This window comes from Ptychodera flava, chromosome 14, assembly GCF_041260155.1.
Source record: "Ptychodera flava strain L36383 chromosome 14, AS_Pfla_20210202, whole genome shotgun sequence".
NCBI classification, from domain to species: Eukaryota; Metazoa; Hemichordata; class Enteropneusta; family Ptychoderidae; genus Ptychodera; species Ptychodera flava.
Genome location: NC_091941.1, coordinates 32,521,987 through 32,542,590, shown reverse-complemented (window position 1 = coordinate 32,542,590; position 20,604 = coordinate 32,521,987). Strand labels below are relative to the sequence as shown.

The following is a 20,604-nucleotide window of genomic DNA, read 5'->3' as shown; positions in this document are numbered from 1 at the left end:
CTTACAATATTGAGGAGTGGTAGAGATAACAATATCACAATAGAGTCATGTTAGTGCTGAATAGAGAAATGAGAATATTAACAGACCAATGGAGTTTATCATTGTTGTGTTTTACGAGTATAACAGTCTGAATCGAGACTTAGTTGATAACGTTTTGAAACAAAGTTAAATGATGATGTCATCGTTTGAAATAGTTACATATTTCGGCTGAACACTGGCGTGGCTGTAGAGTGGACAACTCAGAATATTATTTACCTGGATTTCAAATCAAACTTTCCATTTCTTGCGAGTTTGGAGTTATCCGCCACGTTTTTCAAACATTTGAACGGTCATTAATGATAACGGTGTTTGGGAGATGGAATACTCTGTTTTTGAAGGACAGTGATAATGAGCAACTCCCCTGCCTTTCCGTGATTTTATAGAACACACATGGATAACCATTTCTCCTTAGAGTCCAACCATGGGGTTTTGACATCAGTGAATTTGACGCTCAAAGTGACACGTCAGAACCGGCTGATTAACCGTAAGCAAAGTGCCATCACCAGAAATACACATGCTATTGTACTCATCTTGCTTGTACGTGTTAAACCGATGTAGTTCGATACAAAGAAAGATCGTAAACTGCTACAACTGTATTGTTATAGATTTTAAATCGCTGTTTTTACATTCACATGGAAAATTTAAATTATCACAGTTGTTTGTAATGCACACATTGTAAACTTCCAAGGTTGTACTCAAATCGTATCATTTCAACTTAAACCCATATCGATTTATGTATAGTGCATTCTATGTTGTTCTGTTTCTTCAGGCCAGTGACGTCATAGTGACGCCGATAGCAAATATTATCGTGTTAATTATTGTAAAAACTTGCATTTCTATGCCTTTTGGTTACTAGCACTTTTGTGGATAGAATCATGTTTGTACTATTCATAGATGTTATGCAGAATAAAACTGTGCTATCTCACTCGTCATAGTTCTGGGGTAAACGACTGTGTATACGTTTCGTTCAATTTCGTTATTTCATCCGTTCCATACAAATCTCACGTAAAATTTCGACCATATGTCTATTGTAAAATTCTACCCCCCCCCCCCTTCCAACCGCTTTTGTAAAATTCAACGCGCATGATTTCCCGGGCCCCCTACCCCTCATCACCCGTAAAAACGAGAACTCCCTCAGCAAGGATTAAGGGCCTGCAAATGTGACCTCAGCAAACAAAAGAACAACTCATCGGACACAATTTTCACTTGTCACGTAAATTTTGCAATAAATGGTGACACTGCCGTTTAAATATGGATGGGCCATGTGACGTGCTCTAGAGTTCGAAAGTCTGACGCATAGTATGTATTTTCAGGTTTTAATATAAAAAATCTGAGGTAGGGCTTGGTCTAATAAGAAGATCCATGCAACAGTGAATAAGACTACATGTCCAAGGCCCTGTTTAATATAGTCGTTTTTACTGAATAAATATTGTTTCACTCATAAAGTAGGGCTGACAACCTCGCATACGGGGGAAACAACACCGAGTGAATCCCTCACAAGATCAATTTTACCTTAGTTTCAGAGATAAGTAAAAAGTTGCGTGTCCCATATATGGAGTCCCTGACATCCAAATAAGGAAACCCGTTTACCTTACTGGGAAGGAAGGTGCCGTATCACAAATGAGCCGCTGTTATTCTTGCGCAGATTAAACTTTTTGATTAATTTGTCTAAATATCTCAATTGTAAGCGCAAAATATTATATATAATATTTTTATCTATTTTGAGTTCCATTTATCTGAAAAAATAATGCGTTCATAGCTTTATACGGTGAAATATAGTTCTGCGCGGATACATTTTTTATAGTTAGTGGTGAAGTGCGATTGCCTTTTTCGTGACCAGACAGGAAGCTAGGCCATCTAAAAAATCTAAATATCGTCATCCCGCGAAAATAAAAACATTACAGCATGCAGAACCAACATACGAACTCCAGTCAAAGTCAGCTTGGTTCTGTGGAATATTCTGCACCGGGTCATATACGGGACATGCTCGATAATTCTGCGATCACTGGCGAGGACGGAGCTTATGGTCACTCGGTTGTCACCGGCCTTGATGCCGACGACAGCGATGGGAGCTCAGAAATTGACGACCCCATGGGCAACGGTGGGGGTAAAAAAAGATCTGCTGAGGACGACCTTTCAAAACGCGAGCCTGGAAAAGATGGTCCGAAGCCTGGTAAAAAGACAAAGGGTCGTGTGAAGATTAAAATGGAATTCATTGACAACAAACTAAGGCGGTACACGACCTTCAGCAAACGGAAAACCGGCATCATGAAAAAGGTTAGTGCACTTCCCTTGTTTTTATTGTTTATTTATATATTAGTTTTATTTTGAGCCTCTACTTCTCGTCCCCAGCCAGTGTCGTGATTTCCACCGTATCTTGCTATATCAACGTTTTCTGCCGATTTTGTACACGTAACCTAGTTGTTGACGTTGCAAGGGACATGATACTTCGCAGCCTCAGACTGGAGAGTGTTTCTTGGTGGGAGCGAATCCAACCACATCATGGTTGCATCGCAGAACGTTGCATTCAAAACTGTCGCACGACCAAATCAAATATTGCAAAATGATAACAATTGGAAAATACCTTCACCTTTTCTTTCAGGCCTATGAACTGTCCACACTGACTGGAACACAGGTAATGCTGTTAGTTGCAAGTGAGACCGGGCATGTCTACACCTTCGCCACCCGGAAACTACAGCCGATGATCACAAGCGAAAGTGGAAAAGCTCTAATCCAAACGTGCCTAAATTCGCCAGATCCACCATCGCAAGTTGGCTTACAGTCGTCGGACCAGCGCATGAGTGCGACTGGATTCGAAGAAACTGAGCTTTCTTACCAAGTAAATGAAGAAGAAGGCAAGGTTAGTTTGTGTTCATTGTCATAGAATCTGCAAGTTTGACATCTGTTATTCCAATGCACACAACCGATTCGTATATTTCGTTTTTATCTATAATAGTATAAATTTCATGACTTATGAATTCGTGCTGCCAGTTCTACAAAGTGCATTTCATATATCACAATAGACAACGATTGCCCTTGCAGATTAAGCGATTACAAAAATACAACTTCCCCTTTGAATAATCCAGTTGTGTTCTCTGCAGCAGGCGCTAAGTACTGTGTGAGTTGATATGTATGGGGTTGCTTGTCAAATTTTCAGGTCACCAGATGACGGTGATTTGTGTTTGGCCAGTCGCCCCCCTGGGATATCGTTTGCTGTGACAATTATCCCAGCGAAACGGGCGGAATTATAGAGAGAACCGACTTGTAGTAAAAACATGTGTAACCAGGGTTCATTGATAAAATTTCAGATCGGCCTCTCCTGCCAAATATGGCTGAAATGTGCAAAGCGCCCCGCCATATATGGGCATAATTTGTCCTTATTGGTAACAATTGTTAGCTGATTACACCGTGAGGTATTTTCCTATACAATCCATGCCTTATATGGAAAGAAGTACAATAGTGCCCCAGAAACGAATGTTCTGTAACCGCTGGGGTCAAGTTTTCTTTCACTGGGGCAGACTATTTCAAACACTGTGTAAACTTAGCAGACCACAAATAATGACATCATGTTTCTATTATAAGATCATTTGGTAATACAACTGCCAGGAAACGTAAATCTGATGACAAAATTTACTACCAGGGTTGTAGCTTTTGTCAGTTTCTGCAAGACGATCAACTTTGTAATTTTTGCTCTGAACCATCTTTTAGATATCTTATTTCAAAGGCCAGTTGTTCCACTGTTGTTGGCTGTGTTATTATCCAGGTTTAACTGGGAAATCGTGTATGGAATATTTGAACATCATCGATTCATGATATTGACATAGTAGGTTGGATCATGAATCCCCAGCATATAGCATCCATATTTAGGGTAAATTCTAACTCATATTACAATATAGTGAACTTAAAAAGTGATTTGATTTTTGAATTGGATGCAGCATTCCTGCTCATACTGCACAGCCATAGAGACAGACACATGATGGTGTATACAAGGTTGGCCAGATTTTACCCAATTAATGAGAAAACCATCTGAGGCAGAAAGCAAACAGCTGATGGCAGACGGAAAGCAAGAATGTGACATACGGGTCAGAACAAGCGTGCGGCCTGGAGTAACACAAGCAAAGACCTCTATACTAAACAATAAACATAAAATTCCAAACATGCTGAGCCAGCCAATCAGCTGCCTGCCAGATGATGTCACATGCCTAGATATGGCAGATCAGCCGTAAGATGTAGTCAATATTTCAAGAACATAGTGTTGTGCCTCTGGTCTGTGGCATGTGTTCATTTGCGTCATAGCGCTGGCAAATGTTTTATCACTGAATCACGGTGTTATTTTAGGCAGCTGCAATGATAGTTGTGAAACTTGATGCCCTCGCTGAAAACAGGGGAACCAGGGATTCCCTATTTACTGTTAGTATTTTTAGTATTTCCAGACAAAGGTTTAATGCCCAAGTATGTGTGATATGCAAGTGGAGTTACAGACTGCGGCAGTGTTTGTGTGTATATGTACTCCTTCCCTTCCATTTTATAATCTTAATTCATGATACTGAAAATGTTAGAATACAAAATATTTGTACCATGAATTTTAAATTTAAGTAGTATCTAAAAAGATGGCAAATAAAGTTGAAATTGTAGTTATTACAATTTGACCCAATTTCACATTTCCTTCAATGTTTTACTTTGCAAACGCTGCAATGTCTGTTCAAGTGTTGTTTATAGTGCGTGTGACTAACAGCCATATATTTCAGAAGTTTTAGAGCATAGTGGGTAAGATTATATTTGTAAAGCTACAAGAAAAGGATAATATGAGCAAGGCCACATTTCTGCAAACAAATGTAGAAAATATTGAAAGTAGCAATTTGAATTCTGCATAGGTCAAAGTTGTCATGGATGTTACAAACATCGTAAGTGAAATAGATATTTGAAGATTTATCTTCAGTGCTGGCCTTTGAATGTGTAAAAACATAAATCAAATTTCAAATCTTTGCTCTTTTAAATAGTTTCTGTCAGGACATGGATCTCGAGGACATTCATTTCTTTCCAACTCACTTCACAAAACACTTTGTAAGAAAGAGTTGCATACATAGGTATACATATTATACTCATGCACAATGTTTTATCAGGCATTGTTTGGTGGTGTATGATTTTATAAAATCACAGTATTATCATGTTAGAGTTTTAAGACACCAAGGACAAAGCACAGATCATATTTTGTCAGATTTTTTCCCCATGTGTGTCAAATTACTTTGAATAGTGACAATGCAATCCACAGTGTTAAATTTCTTGACCATCTTATAATAGCCAAGGAAGCAAATGATTGATTTTATTGGTCTATGTCTTTATCATTGTCTTTTTATATCTTTTAGGAAGTAAAACCACAGATATTCACTATAACTAATGTACCCGGTGCAGGAGCTGATGGAAGTCTTGCCGGCACAGGTGCCACAGCCTCAGGTACAGCTCACATTTCAAGTCTCTTCCTTTCATCTGATCAATTATTAAAGATATAGCACCATTGCTGTAATTAAACTCCATATCTGTGTTTCCTCTGGCTTCTGAAATTTTTTAGCAAATTTACGAATTGGGTATTGAAACTTTTAGTAAATTTTGAAATTCATAAGTAAACTTAACCGTTCGAATACGGCATATCATTCAATCAAATTCAAATTAAAGTACAACATGTGCTTAGACAGAAGTATTTTGAGGTTTGGGGGCCTTCAGCTCTCAATCAACTAGCTGTTTCCTTGCATTCGTATATTTACGAATCAACAATGAAAAAGATTAGTAAATCATCTAAAAAATTAGTAATTTTACGAATTTGAGAGTGGCAGAGGAAACACAGCATATGCCATAATCTTGAAAGACAAGGAAATTAAACTGAGGGAAGTGATGATGGCGTCATTCTCCAACACAGTTTCTTCAATTTTCATGAAGTTATATTGGTGTTAGACACCAAATTAAGCATATTATTGTAACATTGGCATTGGTTGAGATAAACTGATGTTTTTTTCAGGCTTGTTAAATTTTCAAATGTAGTGGTAGCAATTATTTGGTGCCTTGCTGTGATATTGATGTTCATTGTTCTGTAAAAATTAACAAAAGCTCAGTTTTACTGTGTGAGAATTCATCACACTAGGACATTTAACACAGACACGTGCAATTATGATAGAAATTTTGTGTAAATTTGAAGTTGTATCCTGAAAAACACCTAGTGCATATCCAGGCCTTTATAAGTCACCGCAGTATGGGAGCTTACAAGTCAAAGTTTTTGAAAACATCTGAATTTTTGCCAGTGCTGAAGATCTAGAGTTTCACAGAGGCTTTGCTAATCTAAAAACCAACAATACCTCAAAATTCTCGTCCAAAAATCATCGCAAGCTATTTGATATACATTTTAGCATGGCACCAAGACTATCATCCTATTGTGCAGTCTGGATTGTGTAGTTCTCTTTTACATCAGTGGAATCTCAACTATGTCTTAGAATTTACAGATCAGCAAAAATTCCAGAATGCTCTGATCACAATGCTGTCACACATCTGGTCTTTCACTGTTGCATTATAAGTCTGTTCCGCTACAAGTTCAGTGTGTAATAAATATTTTACAGAAACAGCATGACTTCACTACTTTACTGAAATGACGTGTTCAACCTGTCTGGGTTGAAAGAGAACAATTGGAAATTCTAAGGTCATTTCATTGATAGGCATAGGGGAAATATGCCCTTCAGTACTCAAATCACTTGACCTAAGTCCTTGTGCATTGGCTATTTATGCGTATTGAAGGACACTGAGTGGATGAATTATATAGTAGCCCCAGTGATAGCTGCTCATCTGTAGACTTTTGAACGTCATTGTTTAAGTGTCGCAGTGTCATCAAATGAATCTGTGTCCTGCTTTTTCATAAAAATGATGAAGTATAATCTAATTAATATCCACTATCATAAGGCATCATCTTTGCAGTGACAATGGAAAGTAATTTCACATGTCTCTTTGTTCAGGTTCAGCATGAGTATGAGTATCAGAACAAGAAGCTGGGTTTCCTGATTTTTAAGTTCTATAAACACTTTTCTCATTATCATGTTCAATATTTTTTCATCATAGGAATTACTGCCACAAACATTCACCTGTTTCATAAAGCGTGGTATACATACATACACGTGTACCTTTATTGTTATCAATGCAAGTATCACATTGGACAAACAGCTTTTGACAGATTGATGCCAATGCTAAGAATTTGGCTAAAAAGTGGAGCAAATTACCATACAGTGGTTGGAAATTTCCCTGTATGGTAATTATGCCTCTTTGCCAAACCTGGGTCAAGGGTGAGCAAATCGATTTCAAACCCATTAGCCTGTTGAAAAAAAACACAAACTAGAAAGCCATTAAAAAGCCATATAACTGGGTTGCCCTTATTCTCTGCAGGAGTCAGCAGATTCATTTCCGTTCCACGTGCCTCGGTGACAGAGTGTTTTGATAATGGGAAATAAGGGACAAAATGAAGTAAGGGCCATCACTGTGTGCTATTATGTGTCATCTATACTGACTTGAGGAAGTCGTGACAATATTCAGCAGGAAGTTTGATAGCTGACTGAAACCATCATTTAGTAGAATGGTTTGTGTCCTCCTCCTTTGGTGGACTGAAAATGCCATTATTACGAAATGACCAAAAAAGGAACATATTTTTGGCATTTCTAAAGTAGTATGTGTTTGTTTGATCACCAGGTATTCAGATTGCCGGAGCAGGCCACACCTTCCCAATGACAACCTATTTGCCGACATGTACCAGTGCCAATCAGTCTGCTACTGTGTCAAGCATCGCCAAAAGTAACACAGCCAACATTTCCACATCAGTCTCGGCAGCTAACTCACAAGCTAGTAGCATTTCAATGCAGCTGCCGGGAGGAATCACCACCATCTTACCACCAGGTAACTGTCCCCCCCCAAAAAATTCCCCTTATGTCAATCACCTCTTCCATGGCTCCAATTTGGTCTGATCATAGCTGCAATATGGTCTGATCATTGCTGCAATTTGGTCTGATCTTAGCTGCAATTTGGTCTGATCTTAGCTGCAGTTTGATCTAATCATTGCTGCAATTTGATCTGATCTTAGCTGCAATATGGTCTGATCTTAGCTGCAATATGGTCTGATCTTAGCTGCAATTTGGTCTGATCTTAGCTGCAATTTGATCTGATCTTAGCTGCAATTTGATCTGATCATCGCTGCAATTTGGTCTGATCTTAGCTGCAATTTGGTCTGATTATAGCTGCAATTTGGTCTGATTATAGCTGCAATTTGGTCTGATCTTAGCTGCAATTTGGTCTGATCATAGTTTCAGTTTGGTATGATCATAGCTGCAATTTGGTCATTTTCTATGACATGCATCTGCCACAAGCTTGTGGAAGGTATTATTCAAGCACATGAATGAATGATTCCCCCAAACCATTTTACTTTCCTGTAAAAAATCCGCTTGTATTCCCTCAGGAAGACACAGTCTGTCTTGATATGTGATTAGTTTCTGGTTGGCTTAAATGTGATTCATAAATTATCTTTTTGAAAGTGATTTGTTGAATGTATAAATAAACTGTCGTTTTCCTCAAAATAGCAGAGATGACATTATTTTGTGTAGCATTTGATGGACTTTTTCTTCCAATGTACTTCCTTGTACATTGTGGATCCAAACCCATTGGACCAATTTATCCTCTCAAGTGTTGTTCACATTTATTGATTAGTTGTAGCTGCAGTATGTTCCTGTTCCATTTGAGAAACTCAGTGTGATAGCAGACCGAATTGTTGATTGAAACAAAACGTTAATTAATCACTTGTACCAAACAAATTATTTTTGTGAAATAACTGAACCAACTTGATGGTTGGAATTTCAAACTAGTGATGAGTATAAGTGGTGTGTTTGTTGCTAGATCAGAGCTCTGTTGGTAGACTGATTTGTACAAAAGATCCTGTAGCTCAGATTTCCGTTGCAACAAAAGTACTAGTCTTCCTATCAAGGGTATATTCAAGGTTCAGTCAAGTTAACAGGATTTGAGTTGACTTTTGTTAATATTGGGCATTATATTGTATTGTTTGAAAGTGGATGCAAAAGTGATCAGTAAGCAAGAACAGTTTTAAATCCATATCATTGTTCATTAATGAATACAACGTCTATTAGGATTTCTTCCCTTGACAGGTATTCAAAATGAAAAGTTATGAGCAAACTTGACTTTCTATGATATCTGCTACACAAAATACAACTTTAAAGAGGCATTAATTACTGTTTTACAAACTTGTTATGTTATGTACCTACTGGTACTGTATACAGAAAGTTGTCTGCAGGGACATAACATGAGACCTGAGTTTTGTTAATAATGCCTGTCAGTACTATACTGTTAGCAGAACCAGTAGTTGAATGTACCTTACCAGTGAACCCCATTCCTTGGTAGAACATAGTCTTGCTGCTAGAGAATGGTTCATGAGTTGCTTCACTGTGATTGTCTATTTCACTAACGGTAGATAAATGCATAGAACATGCATATCAGTCAGTGAAATATTGGAAAGTTAAAAAACACAAACGGTTATAACATTCCTAAACACTTTTTTCCCCATGAGGCAAACACAAGACATAATGTCATAATAGATTCACAGTCATCTTCCTGTCTTTTCCTTCCAATGAAATGAGATCATAGTTACACAATGACTGCAAATCTACAACAATGAAACCCAAGTAAAGTCAATATCGTCCAATAAAGCCAAGATTTGCTCAGAAAGGATAGAATGACCCAACAAGGCCAGAACTTTAGTAGACGAAAACCGTAACAATGCTTCAATAATCTGCATTTCCTGTGCTGAGAGTCGTGATAGATTTATGAAAGTATGTCACGAAGTCATGTGTACTGGATAAAAATAAATGTGACATCATATTGAGTGAGGTAATAATTTAGGAAATCTTAAATTGATTGATTTTCATGTTTCAGTTTCTCATATCATCAGACCTTTGCCCCCTCACTTTCACCAATAGTGTAGTTTCTTTTGTTCTGTTAGTCTCACATATCAGCAGTGATCACATAATGCATAGCACCTGAGTCAGCTAGGACAATCATGTCATCAGGTTACAAGTGATACAGTAGTTAGTTCAATACATGATAGATAACAGATATTAACCCTCTGAGTGCTGTAATTTTTCCCACCAAAACTTTTTAAGTATTTTACCAATTTTCATGAATTTTTCTGTAATGTTTTCGATAATTTTCGACCAAATGGACATCACATTTAATTGGCTACAGGTTTTCATCATAATTTTGGCAAAAGTCTGAAAAAATCGACTGGGGTAAATTTTATAACAGCGACAAAAATTGACTTTGGCGCTCAATGGGTGAAGTACATTCCATTATGTCATTATTTGCATTTCAAAAAGTGACGTACGGTGTCATAGCGCGGTGTACACTTTTCAGTGGATAGAATGTGTATCAGGGACAGACAGTTGGATTCTCAAATTTGAACATTGCTTTGCTGGGCCATGGGCTGCTGCTTGTGTAGAGCAGCAAATAAACTTTACAGTCTTTTTTGAGTGTGAAAAATGGAAATTCTCCCTTTCCTGTTGAAATAGGGAGTGTGGCCCTTCGGAGAACTGATTATCAGTAAATTGTAGGTAATTTCCTTCTCTCTTACCAAAAGTTGCACAGTGACCCCAGATTTTTGTTCTTCATCATGAAGAGAATGATTTCAAATTTCCCTGAGGAAAGTTTTAAGCAGAAGTGTTAAATTTCAGTTTTGACGCCTTTACTACCTTAACAAGACATATTTTTTTCTAACCATAAGGCACACAGATTACACCAAGTGGGGCCATTCAACTCGGCATGCAACAGCTACAAACACAAGGACAGCAACTCCAAGTTCAACAAGTACAGACAAATCAACAGCAACAACAACAACAGCAGCAGCAGCAGCAACAACAACAACAGCAAGTACAGCAACCTCAACAGGTACAGCAGCAACAGCAACCACAACAACAGCAGCAGCAGACTGTGTATAGACTGCAACAACCTGCTACAAGTACTTCAACAGGCATTGGCCAAATGCTGACAGCAGTCGCCATACAACAGGCAGCAGCCAACACGGCAACGACTGTCGATGATCAACAACAACAGCAGACGACGATATCTGTGGTGCCAAGTAGCCAGGTCTCTACCTCTGGTGAGTGACTGCAATTAGGTAGAATGCACCACGGGGACAGATATTCAAACTCTCAAACTTTTAAAATTTGTTTTTAGGTCATATTTGGTTTTATATATAAATACCAAAAAGAGCTTATATGATGAGTCTAAATGTCTGTAATTTGTGGTATGTGCGGATGTATGTCCGTCACACACAAAGGCTCCCATACCGCCAAAGCTACCGTCTCAGTATTTGGTGTACAGGTAGATGTAGGGGTTGAGATGTGAATTTGTTCAAATGAACACATCAGTGTCAAAAATGTGCAAATGAGGTAAGAAAAAGCGAAATTCTGAAACAGGCTTGAAACAGGCGTACTCCACCTACTTGAGTCATTTCCTGTCATTGTCATTGAACTGTTACATATTAACAGACCTGCTCAAACCATAGACAGTAGAGGGGAGGAAGACCGTCTATGGTCAAACTAAGGCAGTAAGGGGGCTAGCTGTCTTTCTGCTGTGCATGTTGCTTAAGTTGACCTCCAGTACCTAAAGTTAGACCTTAATTACTTTTGTCATTCTTGTTTTTCTGGTTTAAATATTTCTTGTTGTTTTTCTGGTTGTACTGTGCAGAAATCATTGTCATAACATCAACGTAGAATTTTCCTGCACTGAACAGATAGAAACAACATTTATTGTTGATCTTTGGTACCCATACTGGTATGTACCAATTCTGATCAAATTTGAGCGACACCGTATAATTGCGGTATTTTTATGATCTACCATTTGTGGGGGGCTCATTTTGAAGATCATGGAGTAACTGCAGCATGCATCAACTTATTTTTGTTAAAACCAAAAATTTTAATTTTCCCCATAAATGGCTGCCATTCCCAAAGTTAACACAGGATTGCAGCCATTTTGAATGTCAAATATCAGTAAATTTAAGGTGATTTGTTTCTACAGTACAAAAAATTGCACAGTTACCCCAATTTGTTTTCTTGATTTTGAAAGAATGGTTAAAGTTTCATGGAGGAGATTTTGAGCAGTAGTTCAAGTATTTCAATTTTGAGGTGCATACTACAGAATGTTCTGCAGATATGTAGAGTTGAAATTCAGTTTCATGGCCGTCACATAGCTTATATCTCAAAGTTGGTTACTTAGTATTTTATAGACTCTTGAACCAAACACAAGATACTGCAGATGCAGTCAGTATGGTGTTGATGAAATGGTAGACAGTTTTGCCATAATGTTGCTATCACTTCCGCAATATTATTTATAAGTTCCATGAATAAAGAAATAATGGAAAAGGATGTAGGTTGGCCTTGTTCTTATCAGCTGCAGGGTGCGGAAGCTCAGACGTAACCGTGTAATACAAAACAGTGCAAGACAGTGGCAAACAATGCTTGACTGTTGACTTGCTGATTGACTATGGACATTTAAAAACTGAATGCTGTTTAAGCCGGCAGTTTCAATCTTTGTCAGTATTTTAGTTCTGTTTGTCCAAAGTAGGATATAATTGTGATATTTCATTCTTGGTACTGATTTGCACGTTTGAACTCTGCTCTCACTCAATGTTTGCTCTACAAAAAACAAAAAAGATGTTTTGATTTGGTGTTTTCTGTGAATGAATGATTTTTCCACTTAGCATTCCAAGATTAGATATTTTACAACCAACTATTCACATATCAGTCAGTGGAAAAAGAATTACATTGTGTGAAGTAAAGAAAATTGGCTAGAGTAGTGTCAAAAGACATCAACTTGGCCTCCTTTTCTATTATGTTCCATACATGCCCCATGTACAGGAACACTGTATTGCAATAGTTTGTACATATGTAGAAAATTCAGGACTTTTCTTAAAAAGATGTGTTTCCACTTTTGTCATAGATATATCACGTCATTGTTGTTGATGGATAGACGTATAGATGCTGAGGATAGCTAGTTCAAATGCTATACTTGCTTGTCTCAATATCTCTTACTATTATTCACAATTTTCTCACTTTCTGTGGCAAGTGTGTAACCAGGCTAGTCTATACCTAATATGGAGGTTTTTCAAATCTCAGAAATCACAAAGTCAAGATTTGCCACATTTCATTAATGTTAAAATTGCAACAAAAATGAATTTCAGGTTTGAGAAACTGAAACAGAAATTTAATATCGATGTAAGTTATAAACCTCATATAGTTTTCATGGCTTTACCAAACTCCTGTAAAATGAGAAAGACGGTCATTAGCATTGTGATACATAGACTGATGAGGTTTGTTACCCCAAACCTTAACCCCCAGTTAAATTAACCCTTTGAACGCCAAAGTCTGTATTTGTCACCTTCATAAAATATAGCACCAGTGTTCTCCCAGGCCATTTTAGCGTAGCGGTCCCGCTACGCTTTCGCCTCTCCCCGCTACGCTTTGATTCTCCCCGCTACGCTTTAAAATATTCCCGCCATCCTTTAGTTCACACGCTAGCGCTCTGCGTAGCTACCAGCTGTTGCATGCATTGTCTACACATTAGCGCTCACTGCAACTTTCAACCTCGTGAAAGAGTGGAAGGTGTGAAGTATGGTATGCGTCCGATAACTTGTCCGTAAGTGTTGAGAGGAACGTTAAAACAATAGAAGAATCGGCTGGGTTGTTCACAAGTTTTCATTCTACAATGACTATTACGACCAACAAAGACCTTTAGTCGGTATACATCGAGGACAAGTACTCACAGAGTTAGGCGGTGTAGCACTAGCGGGGCCTTTGATCACATTCCCATGCTTTGATCAACGAAATGGACCGCAAAAGAAACAAAAGAAGCAGTTGACAAGTTAGGTTGATTATGATTTTACAACGATGATCTTTTTTTTTTGTCCGAGTACGATCACGATCGCGATCGAGTTCACATTGCATAAATTCCAATATGGCGGCAGCCATGTTGGCCGACATGTTTATAACGTGTTGACATCGATCCTGGCGTCGCGTGTGGTTCCACTCTGACACGTTCTCTGAAAGATTTTACACCTGATTTTCGAGTGATTCTAGTCGTACTTAGTTCATGTCTTGTGATCATCTTGGTGTTATTTTTAAAACCAAAAATCGAACGACGATGTTCAGTGGCAGTGGTAGTTACGGGGGTGGGGGGGTGGGGGGGGGGTTGGGGTTGAAATTGATCCCCGTGATGAAACATCATTCGCGGCGTTTGTCGTTCAAAAATGATATAAACTCAATTACATTTGAATTGTGTAAAGCTTAAACTTATGAATTTCCTCTTTGTTGGCAATTTTTGACAATTTTATTAGCAATATATGTATTAATGAAACTCCAATCAGACGAACCATTTCTTGCTTTCAATCTGAACTCGCTGTTAGTTTGAATCTTCTATTTTAATTGCAATTGTACTATACTGTGATGATTTATTTAAGTGTAATGAAGAGTTTCCATGATGTTCAAATTGCATACTTGTGTGTTACCAATTTGCATTTTGTTGTGAGTGTACATGAATGCTTGGGTGCATGAGCAAGCTTATATCCATATGCAAATATAAATTAATGATATGCAAATGATTATGCAAATTAGCCGCTTCGCTTTTGCTTGATCCTGGGGAGAACACTGAGCACAGTCAATTTTTTCTGATGTCTGCCAAGATTTTGATGAAAAACTGTAGCCAATGAAATGTGAGATCCATTTGGTCCAAAATTATGAAAAAACTTATACAAATTGGTAAAATATTGCATTAAAATTTTACAGCAGTCAAAGGGTTAAGAATGTCTCCACCTGTAAATATAATGAAAATAACATGTAGAATGTATGATTTCTGTTGGCAGGTGCCACAACACTGACTTCTGTAGCAGGGCATTTGATGTACCAAACACCACAGGGTGTAGTCTATGCACCCGGACCTTCATCCATAGCAGAGAGTCTGGTCTTTAATTATCCAACATCGACAGCAATACCAACATCACAAACTCAAGATCAGTCAGGTAAAGTATATCGTGTCTGTAATGTTGGAAATCTACAGTTTGTTGTTTTCAAACTGGATGTTAAATTTCTTAACAGGGTTCACATCACTGTAATCATTAGACATGCTGTAGTTTTGCAAGAAAGAAAGAATGCTGATAAAAAAAGAGATGGTTTCACTTGATGTGTTCTGAAGAATTTCACTGAAGATGTTGATGGCTTATTGTCATTTCAAGAGAGAGATTGCATACCATAACTGACAAAACAATTGTTAGATATTCCGAAGTTATAGTGTCATTAAAAACAAGGTAGAGATGTATGGAAGGAGAAAAAAGATGTCCTTCTCTGGCAGTTTGTGACCTCTGAACTCTATCAACCTCTTGACCTGAAGGTCACAGCTGGCCGGTTGACAGCTGGCAAACTTCCATTTCTAATGTAGGGCAGCATGTGTCTGCTTCATTCATAACATAACTAAGAGTTACAATGAACATCATAGTACACATGTAAAGTGTTAAGTCTGAAGTATGCAGTATCTGTGTAACTCCATTGATGAAACCAGTAATTACAATTTTTGCTGGAAGTGAAAACTGACTTAACATTGATTTCCTGTGTTCTTTTCTACTCAGGGGGTATTCAACCCATGACACTAACAGTGGCACCTGGTCAGGGCACCCAGGGGCTGGCACAGACCATACCAATACCTCTGACATTGCAGGCCTCTGCCCAGGTAAACATTTAGGTTATATTCACATCTGAAAGTAGAACTAGAATTCTCCAGCAATCTCTGAAATTCTCAGGGACAAAATATGGATGGGTCCTAGTGGTTAAATGAATGAATGACAAACAAGTGTTGTCAGAAACAAATCAAGTCACACTATTTTACCAACACCTTGGTCTGTGAAATGCTGTGATATCCTTTACACATTTTGTGAAAAATCCATTGTGACTCTTCAAGCGTTTTGAATTACAACAGGGATGAGGAGTAATCCTGATTTCATCATGCATTGCTATAAAGACTGGGTACAAAGTTACGTTTATGAAACATTTCAACTAAGTCTACTTCTTAACCAATCTACTGGACAGCAAAAAGTGTTAAAATGGAAGACCTAGCTAATTTTTTTGTCCCTTGATGGTAGGAAAGAGTAACCTTCATCGGCTACTAGCATTGGAATGCTCTATAATTTCACAGCTGAAGACGAGTATATTTAAGCAATAAAGCACACCCAGCGATGGTATACCACGAGATTTTGACCAGTTTGAGCGATAGCGAGTGCATATATGAAGTGAACTGGTCAAAATCAAGTGGTATACCTTCACTGGGTGTGATTTATTGCTATTATATCATAACAGTATATTGAAATTCTGGCATAGAACGTCAAAAAAAGGATTTTGGCTCTTACCGAGAGCTTGCGCGTGTGCCAGCCATGGTATATCACGAATATACCATGGTTCTTTTCACGTCTCAACCAATCAGATCACTGCATTTGCGCCATCAATATACTGGAATGATATAATTCCAGATAATAAGAAAACAACTGAATCTATCATATTTAGACAGCCTGTCTGAATCTGTATCAAAAGTTGTGTCGAGCAAACATCTAGCTATATTTTTGATCCGAAAATAATTGGTTTTCTGAGCAAACTCAAATGTTTCTTTATTGTGTGTTCTGTTTCCCAGGTTCAGGGTGTGGATCACACTGATCTACAACAATCAACTCAGAGTGACAGCGTCAAGACTTGAGAGGAACAGACTGATGCAGAGAGAGAGAAAGAAAGCAGATTTGGAAGGTGCCTTCAGGGACGATTACTGTCCAAAGTTTAATCCAAAGACAAAACACGACAAAAAATTAATAACTGCAGTATGAGATAGTATTTTTCCCTACTGCTGATAAAAATGTGACCAAGTAAATTGAATCTCATGACAATAGTGTGAAGTTGTAAGAACAGTGGTGTACCTTTAAACAAAACAATACAAGAACATTAGAATGGAAACTGAACCACTGATCAACTATATGACTTCATTGAATTATAACGATACATTCCTAGGCAACTCCTGTTGCTAGCATGGTGTAAGCTTGAATAGGTCAAAGGTCACAGTAGCAGCGCTGACTCTGCTTGGCTGTCATGGCGCTCTGCTGACCTTTCCTGTGGTGCTAGACTACACCAGGGGTCAAAGGTTGGCCATCAGAATATTGAATTCCAAATAATTGCCATTGAGAGCTTGAATAGTTTTAAAAAAAGGTTGGTGCTTTCAAAATTATGAACAAGCCAGAGCTGGAACTCTACCAAGATCTTTATAACCGAAATTCAATATTTATTACTGTAGATTCTTTTTCTATCTTGTAAAATTTCAGAATCTCGCAAAATTTACAAAAAATAACTCAAAAGCTGAATTCTTAATAATTGTTTTGATGTTGCTTGTGATTCTGTATTTCAAATTGTGTGAGTACTACCATCACAGTTTCTGTTCTTGTCAAATATTACGTACCCTGCAGAATTTATTTCAATACTAAACGGTACTTGTTATTTGTGTGTGTTTGGATCTGTCATGACCTGCCAATGTATTTTCATTTGGATACCAAACCAACACAGCAGGCTTAGTTCTACTGTCTACAGTCACCCATTTTGCTGTCTCATTTTAGTTCAAATATTGTGGTTCAATGGTGAAGCAGAGGAAAATCTTTGATCAGCCATTTTAGTTTTCTTTCTTTCTTTCTTTCTATATAAAATATCTCGCTGTATTAAATTTGTGTCAAATGTGAAATAATTACTTCAAGTATTTGTACCTCAAGACAATTAAAAGAACCAAACGTTCAATGGAATTTTTCAGTGAATATCCGGTGCAGGAATTGTTTGTCATCCTAATTTGTAAAAAAAATTGATTTCCTGAAATCTACCTCTGCTAGTCTTGGAAAACACCTCAAACTTGTCTGTGTTGTTATCTCGTCATGTCTTGGCAGTGATTGTGTCAACATTTCTGTCGAATGACTATCAATTGTTTCAAAAATGTTTAAGTTGGTCTTTGAATGTTTCATGCGCAGTGTTGCTTTAGTTCCTTTCTGTGTGAAAGTGACAAAAAGATTTCAGTTTGTATTGCCAATGGCCCATGCTTGCAATTTTGTGGCTTATATTTTCACATAGACATGGTCCATGTGTTCTGAGAGATAGTATTGTATCTTGAAATCGTGTCAACACATTTATCAATATTTTATGTTTAATGCAATTAATGTTATAATTTGAAAATTTACAACAAAAATTACAAAAGAATATCAAAAACAGACTACTTATCTTGCCTTTAATGTTTTTCAGAAAACAAGTAATATTCAATGGCTTCTGACAGTCATTTGCTGCCTGTGAAGTATATTTGTTTCTTTTCTCCAATGGAGCAATACTCCGACTAGTAAACTTGATGCAGTGTTGGCTTGTAAAATAGAAACAATAACTTTGTATATTGAATTGTATGCTACAGAAGTTATTTATTTTTGATATATATGCTATGTTGAACCCTTTATACCTGTTTTTTATGATGAAATTTATTCTTACTTCGTCATTTTGACAAGTAGAAAAAGTACTTATATTGTGTAGGTCATTATACATAACGATATTTTGCAGAACCATGAAATCTACAAAGCAATTCAAAGTATTGTTTATTTGTCCAAGGGATCTGGTGTCTATTACTAATGCAGTGTTGACAACAAAATTGACAGAAATGAGGACTGGAACATCCTAGTAGATGGCATTATATCTCTGAAGAAATAGTGCAACATCAGTATCCCTGTTCCATCCATTTACCACTGCTCGAAAATTTCAAAATAAACTCTTCGGATGGTAAATAATGGGCTTGCACGTAGAATAGATAGCTGCCAATTATACAGTTCATAACTTATGACTTTGTAAAAATAGTTAGAAGAAAAATTATGTACAATCCATAATGTTTAGAGCAAAGCTAAAATGCTTTGCGTAAATGCATTCCTAAGAATGTCATGTATTACTATTATACACACCTTGATAATCCGTAATTAAGTACCTGGTAAGTGGTATAGACATTCTTTGTTTGTTTACTCTGCCGTATTCGCTGGTTTTGAATTAAAATCAAGCGACAGTTCTTTTCCAATATATTTACTTCTTATGTCGCATCATGAAAGATTAGGAACATGAAAACACTTCCTATGGATAAGCATATATGGCAGATACAGATTTTTATTTATTTTTTTTGAAAAGATTTTAGTTTGCTTGTGTGCAATAGCTGTGTGCTATCTTATAGATTACCTGTACAGTTGTGATTCCAGGGGTCAAGGGTCACATGAACAGTTTAGCCAATCATTCCAGCAGTTGTTAGTTATATTAGCAACTTTTAGGGTGAGAGCGGTGTTACAAATTTTTTGAAGAGATCATGTCAATATGTAAACTTTATCCAGTTTTCAAATAGCAGCTAGACTTCCATTTCACAATTTGTATGCTAGTAAATCTTTCAATAAAGTGAATTTTCGAAAGCGGATGATTTTTTGTGTTGTGACATCAATTTTCGTTTATCATTTGTGCCACAAAATGAAGTCTCTTTTGACACATGTCATATGAGATGGGAAATTTATGATTGTTCTGTGTGAATTTACAAAAAAAGAGCCCTTTCACTTCACCTCTAGGTTGTGGTGTGTCCACTTGATGATTGATGACAAGTAAAAATCACAACACAATTCTGACCGGATAACACACCAGTGTAAAGGTTGCCCCTTGTTTTGTCAAAAAAGTAACAGTCAATTGAAAAAAACAGTACATTATCTTTGGTAATGCCTTTGTGAAGATCAAGTACTTTGCAATTCAACAACATGCCAACATTGACCTTCAGCTGGAAATTTCATTTCAGAAAGATCAAGCTGCTCCACAAGAAATGTTCCATGTCCTGGTACATTGTCAAACCTCGTGTCTTCCCGATTCATAGGCCAACCCAACTGGACAGATGTCATACAGTGGACATTTAGATGTCTGTGTGTTTACTATAGGAGGCATGGTCAACACTTATGACACATTTATCTGTTCAATGTCAGTGTTAGGTGCATCATTTCCAAACCTGAAGTGCAGAAACCTGGCCCTTTGGCGGCCATGAACAGCGCCACCAAGAGTTGTGGAAAGATGTGAAACCCTTTTCTTGCATCCAACAGTACATACAGCTGGGACTTCAGTGGTGTCCCAGCTCCCTCATGCCACTGTAGGGCATTTCTTATAAAATCAGTGCAAAATGGATATGCAAATGAAACATCTTAAAGTAGTTCACACCTCAAAAATGAAAGAGAAACTTTTGCTCAAACTTTCCTTGAGCAAACTTTTAACCATTCTCTGTCAAAATCAATAACAAACATTAGGGGTCACCATGCAAATTTTGGTACTAGAGAAACAAATTACCTGACACTTACCGTATTTGAAATTCAAAATGGCCGCCCTCTCTGTTAGGAAAAATAAAATTTTCGATTTTGAAAAACAAGACAAAAGTTTT

The 20,604-nt window shown here is 37.4% G+C and overlaps 1 protein-coding gene across 2 annotated transcripts; it reads left to right on the top strand.

Annotated features, from left to right (window-relative positions):
* The first annotated feature begins 1,841 nt into the window (after window positions 1-1,841).
* Window positions 1,842-19,611, top strand: LOC139150207 (serum response factor-like). Of its 2 annotated transcripts, XM_070722428.1 has the most exons (8): window positions 1,844-2,316; window positions 2,642-2,899; window positions 5,406-5,493; window positions 7,759-7,962; window positions 10,847-11,221; window positions 14,981-15,136; window positions 15,740-15,840; window positions 16,792-19,611. In XM_070722428.1, exons 1-8 carry the CDS (start codon window positions 1,945-1,947, stop codon window positions 16,852-16,854), a joined length of 1,617 nt encoding a protein of 538 aa, XP_070578529.1. In that variant the 5' UTR covers window positions 1,844-1,944; the 3' UTR covers window positions 16,855-19,611. The 2 variants fall into 2 exon arrangements, with proteins under 2 accessions (XP_070578530.1, XP_070578529.1); XM_070722429.1 differs by lacking the exon at window positions 7,759-7,962 and having other exon boundaries at window positions 1,842-2,316.
* The last annotated feature ends 993 nt before the right edge of the window (window positions 19,612-20,604 follow it).

What these genes read in the sequence shown, in the direction of transcription:
- LOC139150207 (XM_070722428.1), top strand. Translation starts at nt 1,945, where the DNA reads ATGCAGAACCAACATACGAACTCCAGTCAAAGTCAGCTTGGTTCTGTG. An exon ending in CACAGGTGCCACAGCCTCAG is followed by an intron (nt 5,494 to 7,758) that starts GTACAGCTCACA and finishes TTTGATCACCAG; the next exon opens with GTATTCAGATTGCCGGAGCA. An exon ending in ACAAACTCAAGATCAGTCAG is followed by an intron (nt 15,137 to 15,739) that starts GTAAAGTATATC and finishes TTTTCTACTCAG; the next exon opens with GGGGTATTCAACCCATGACA.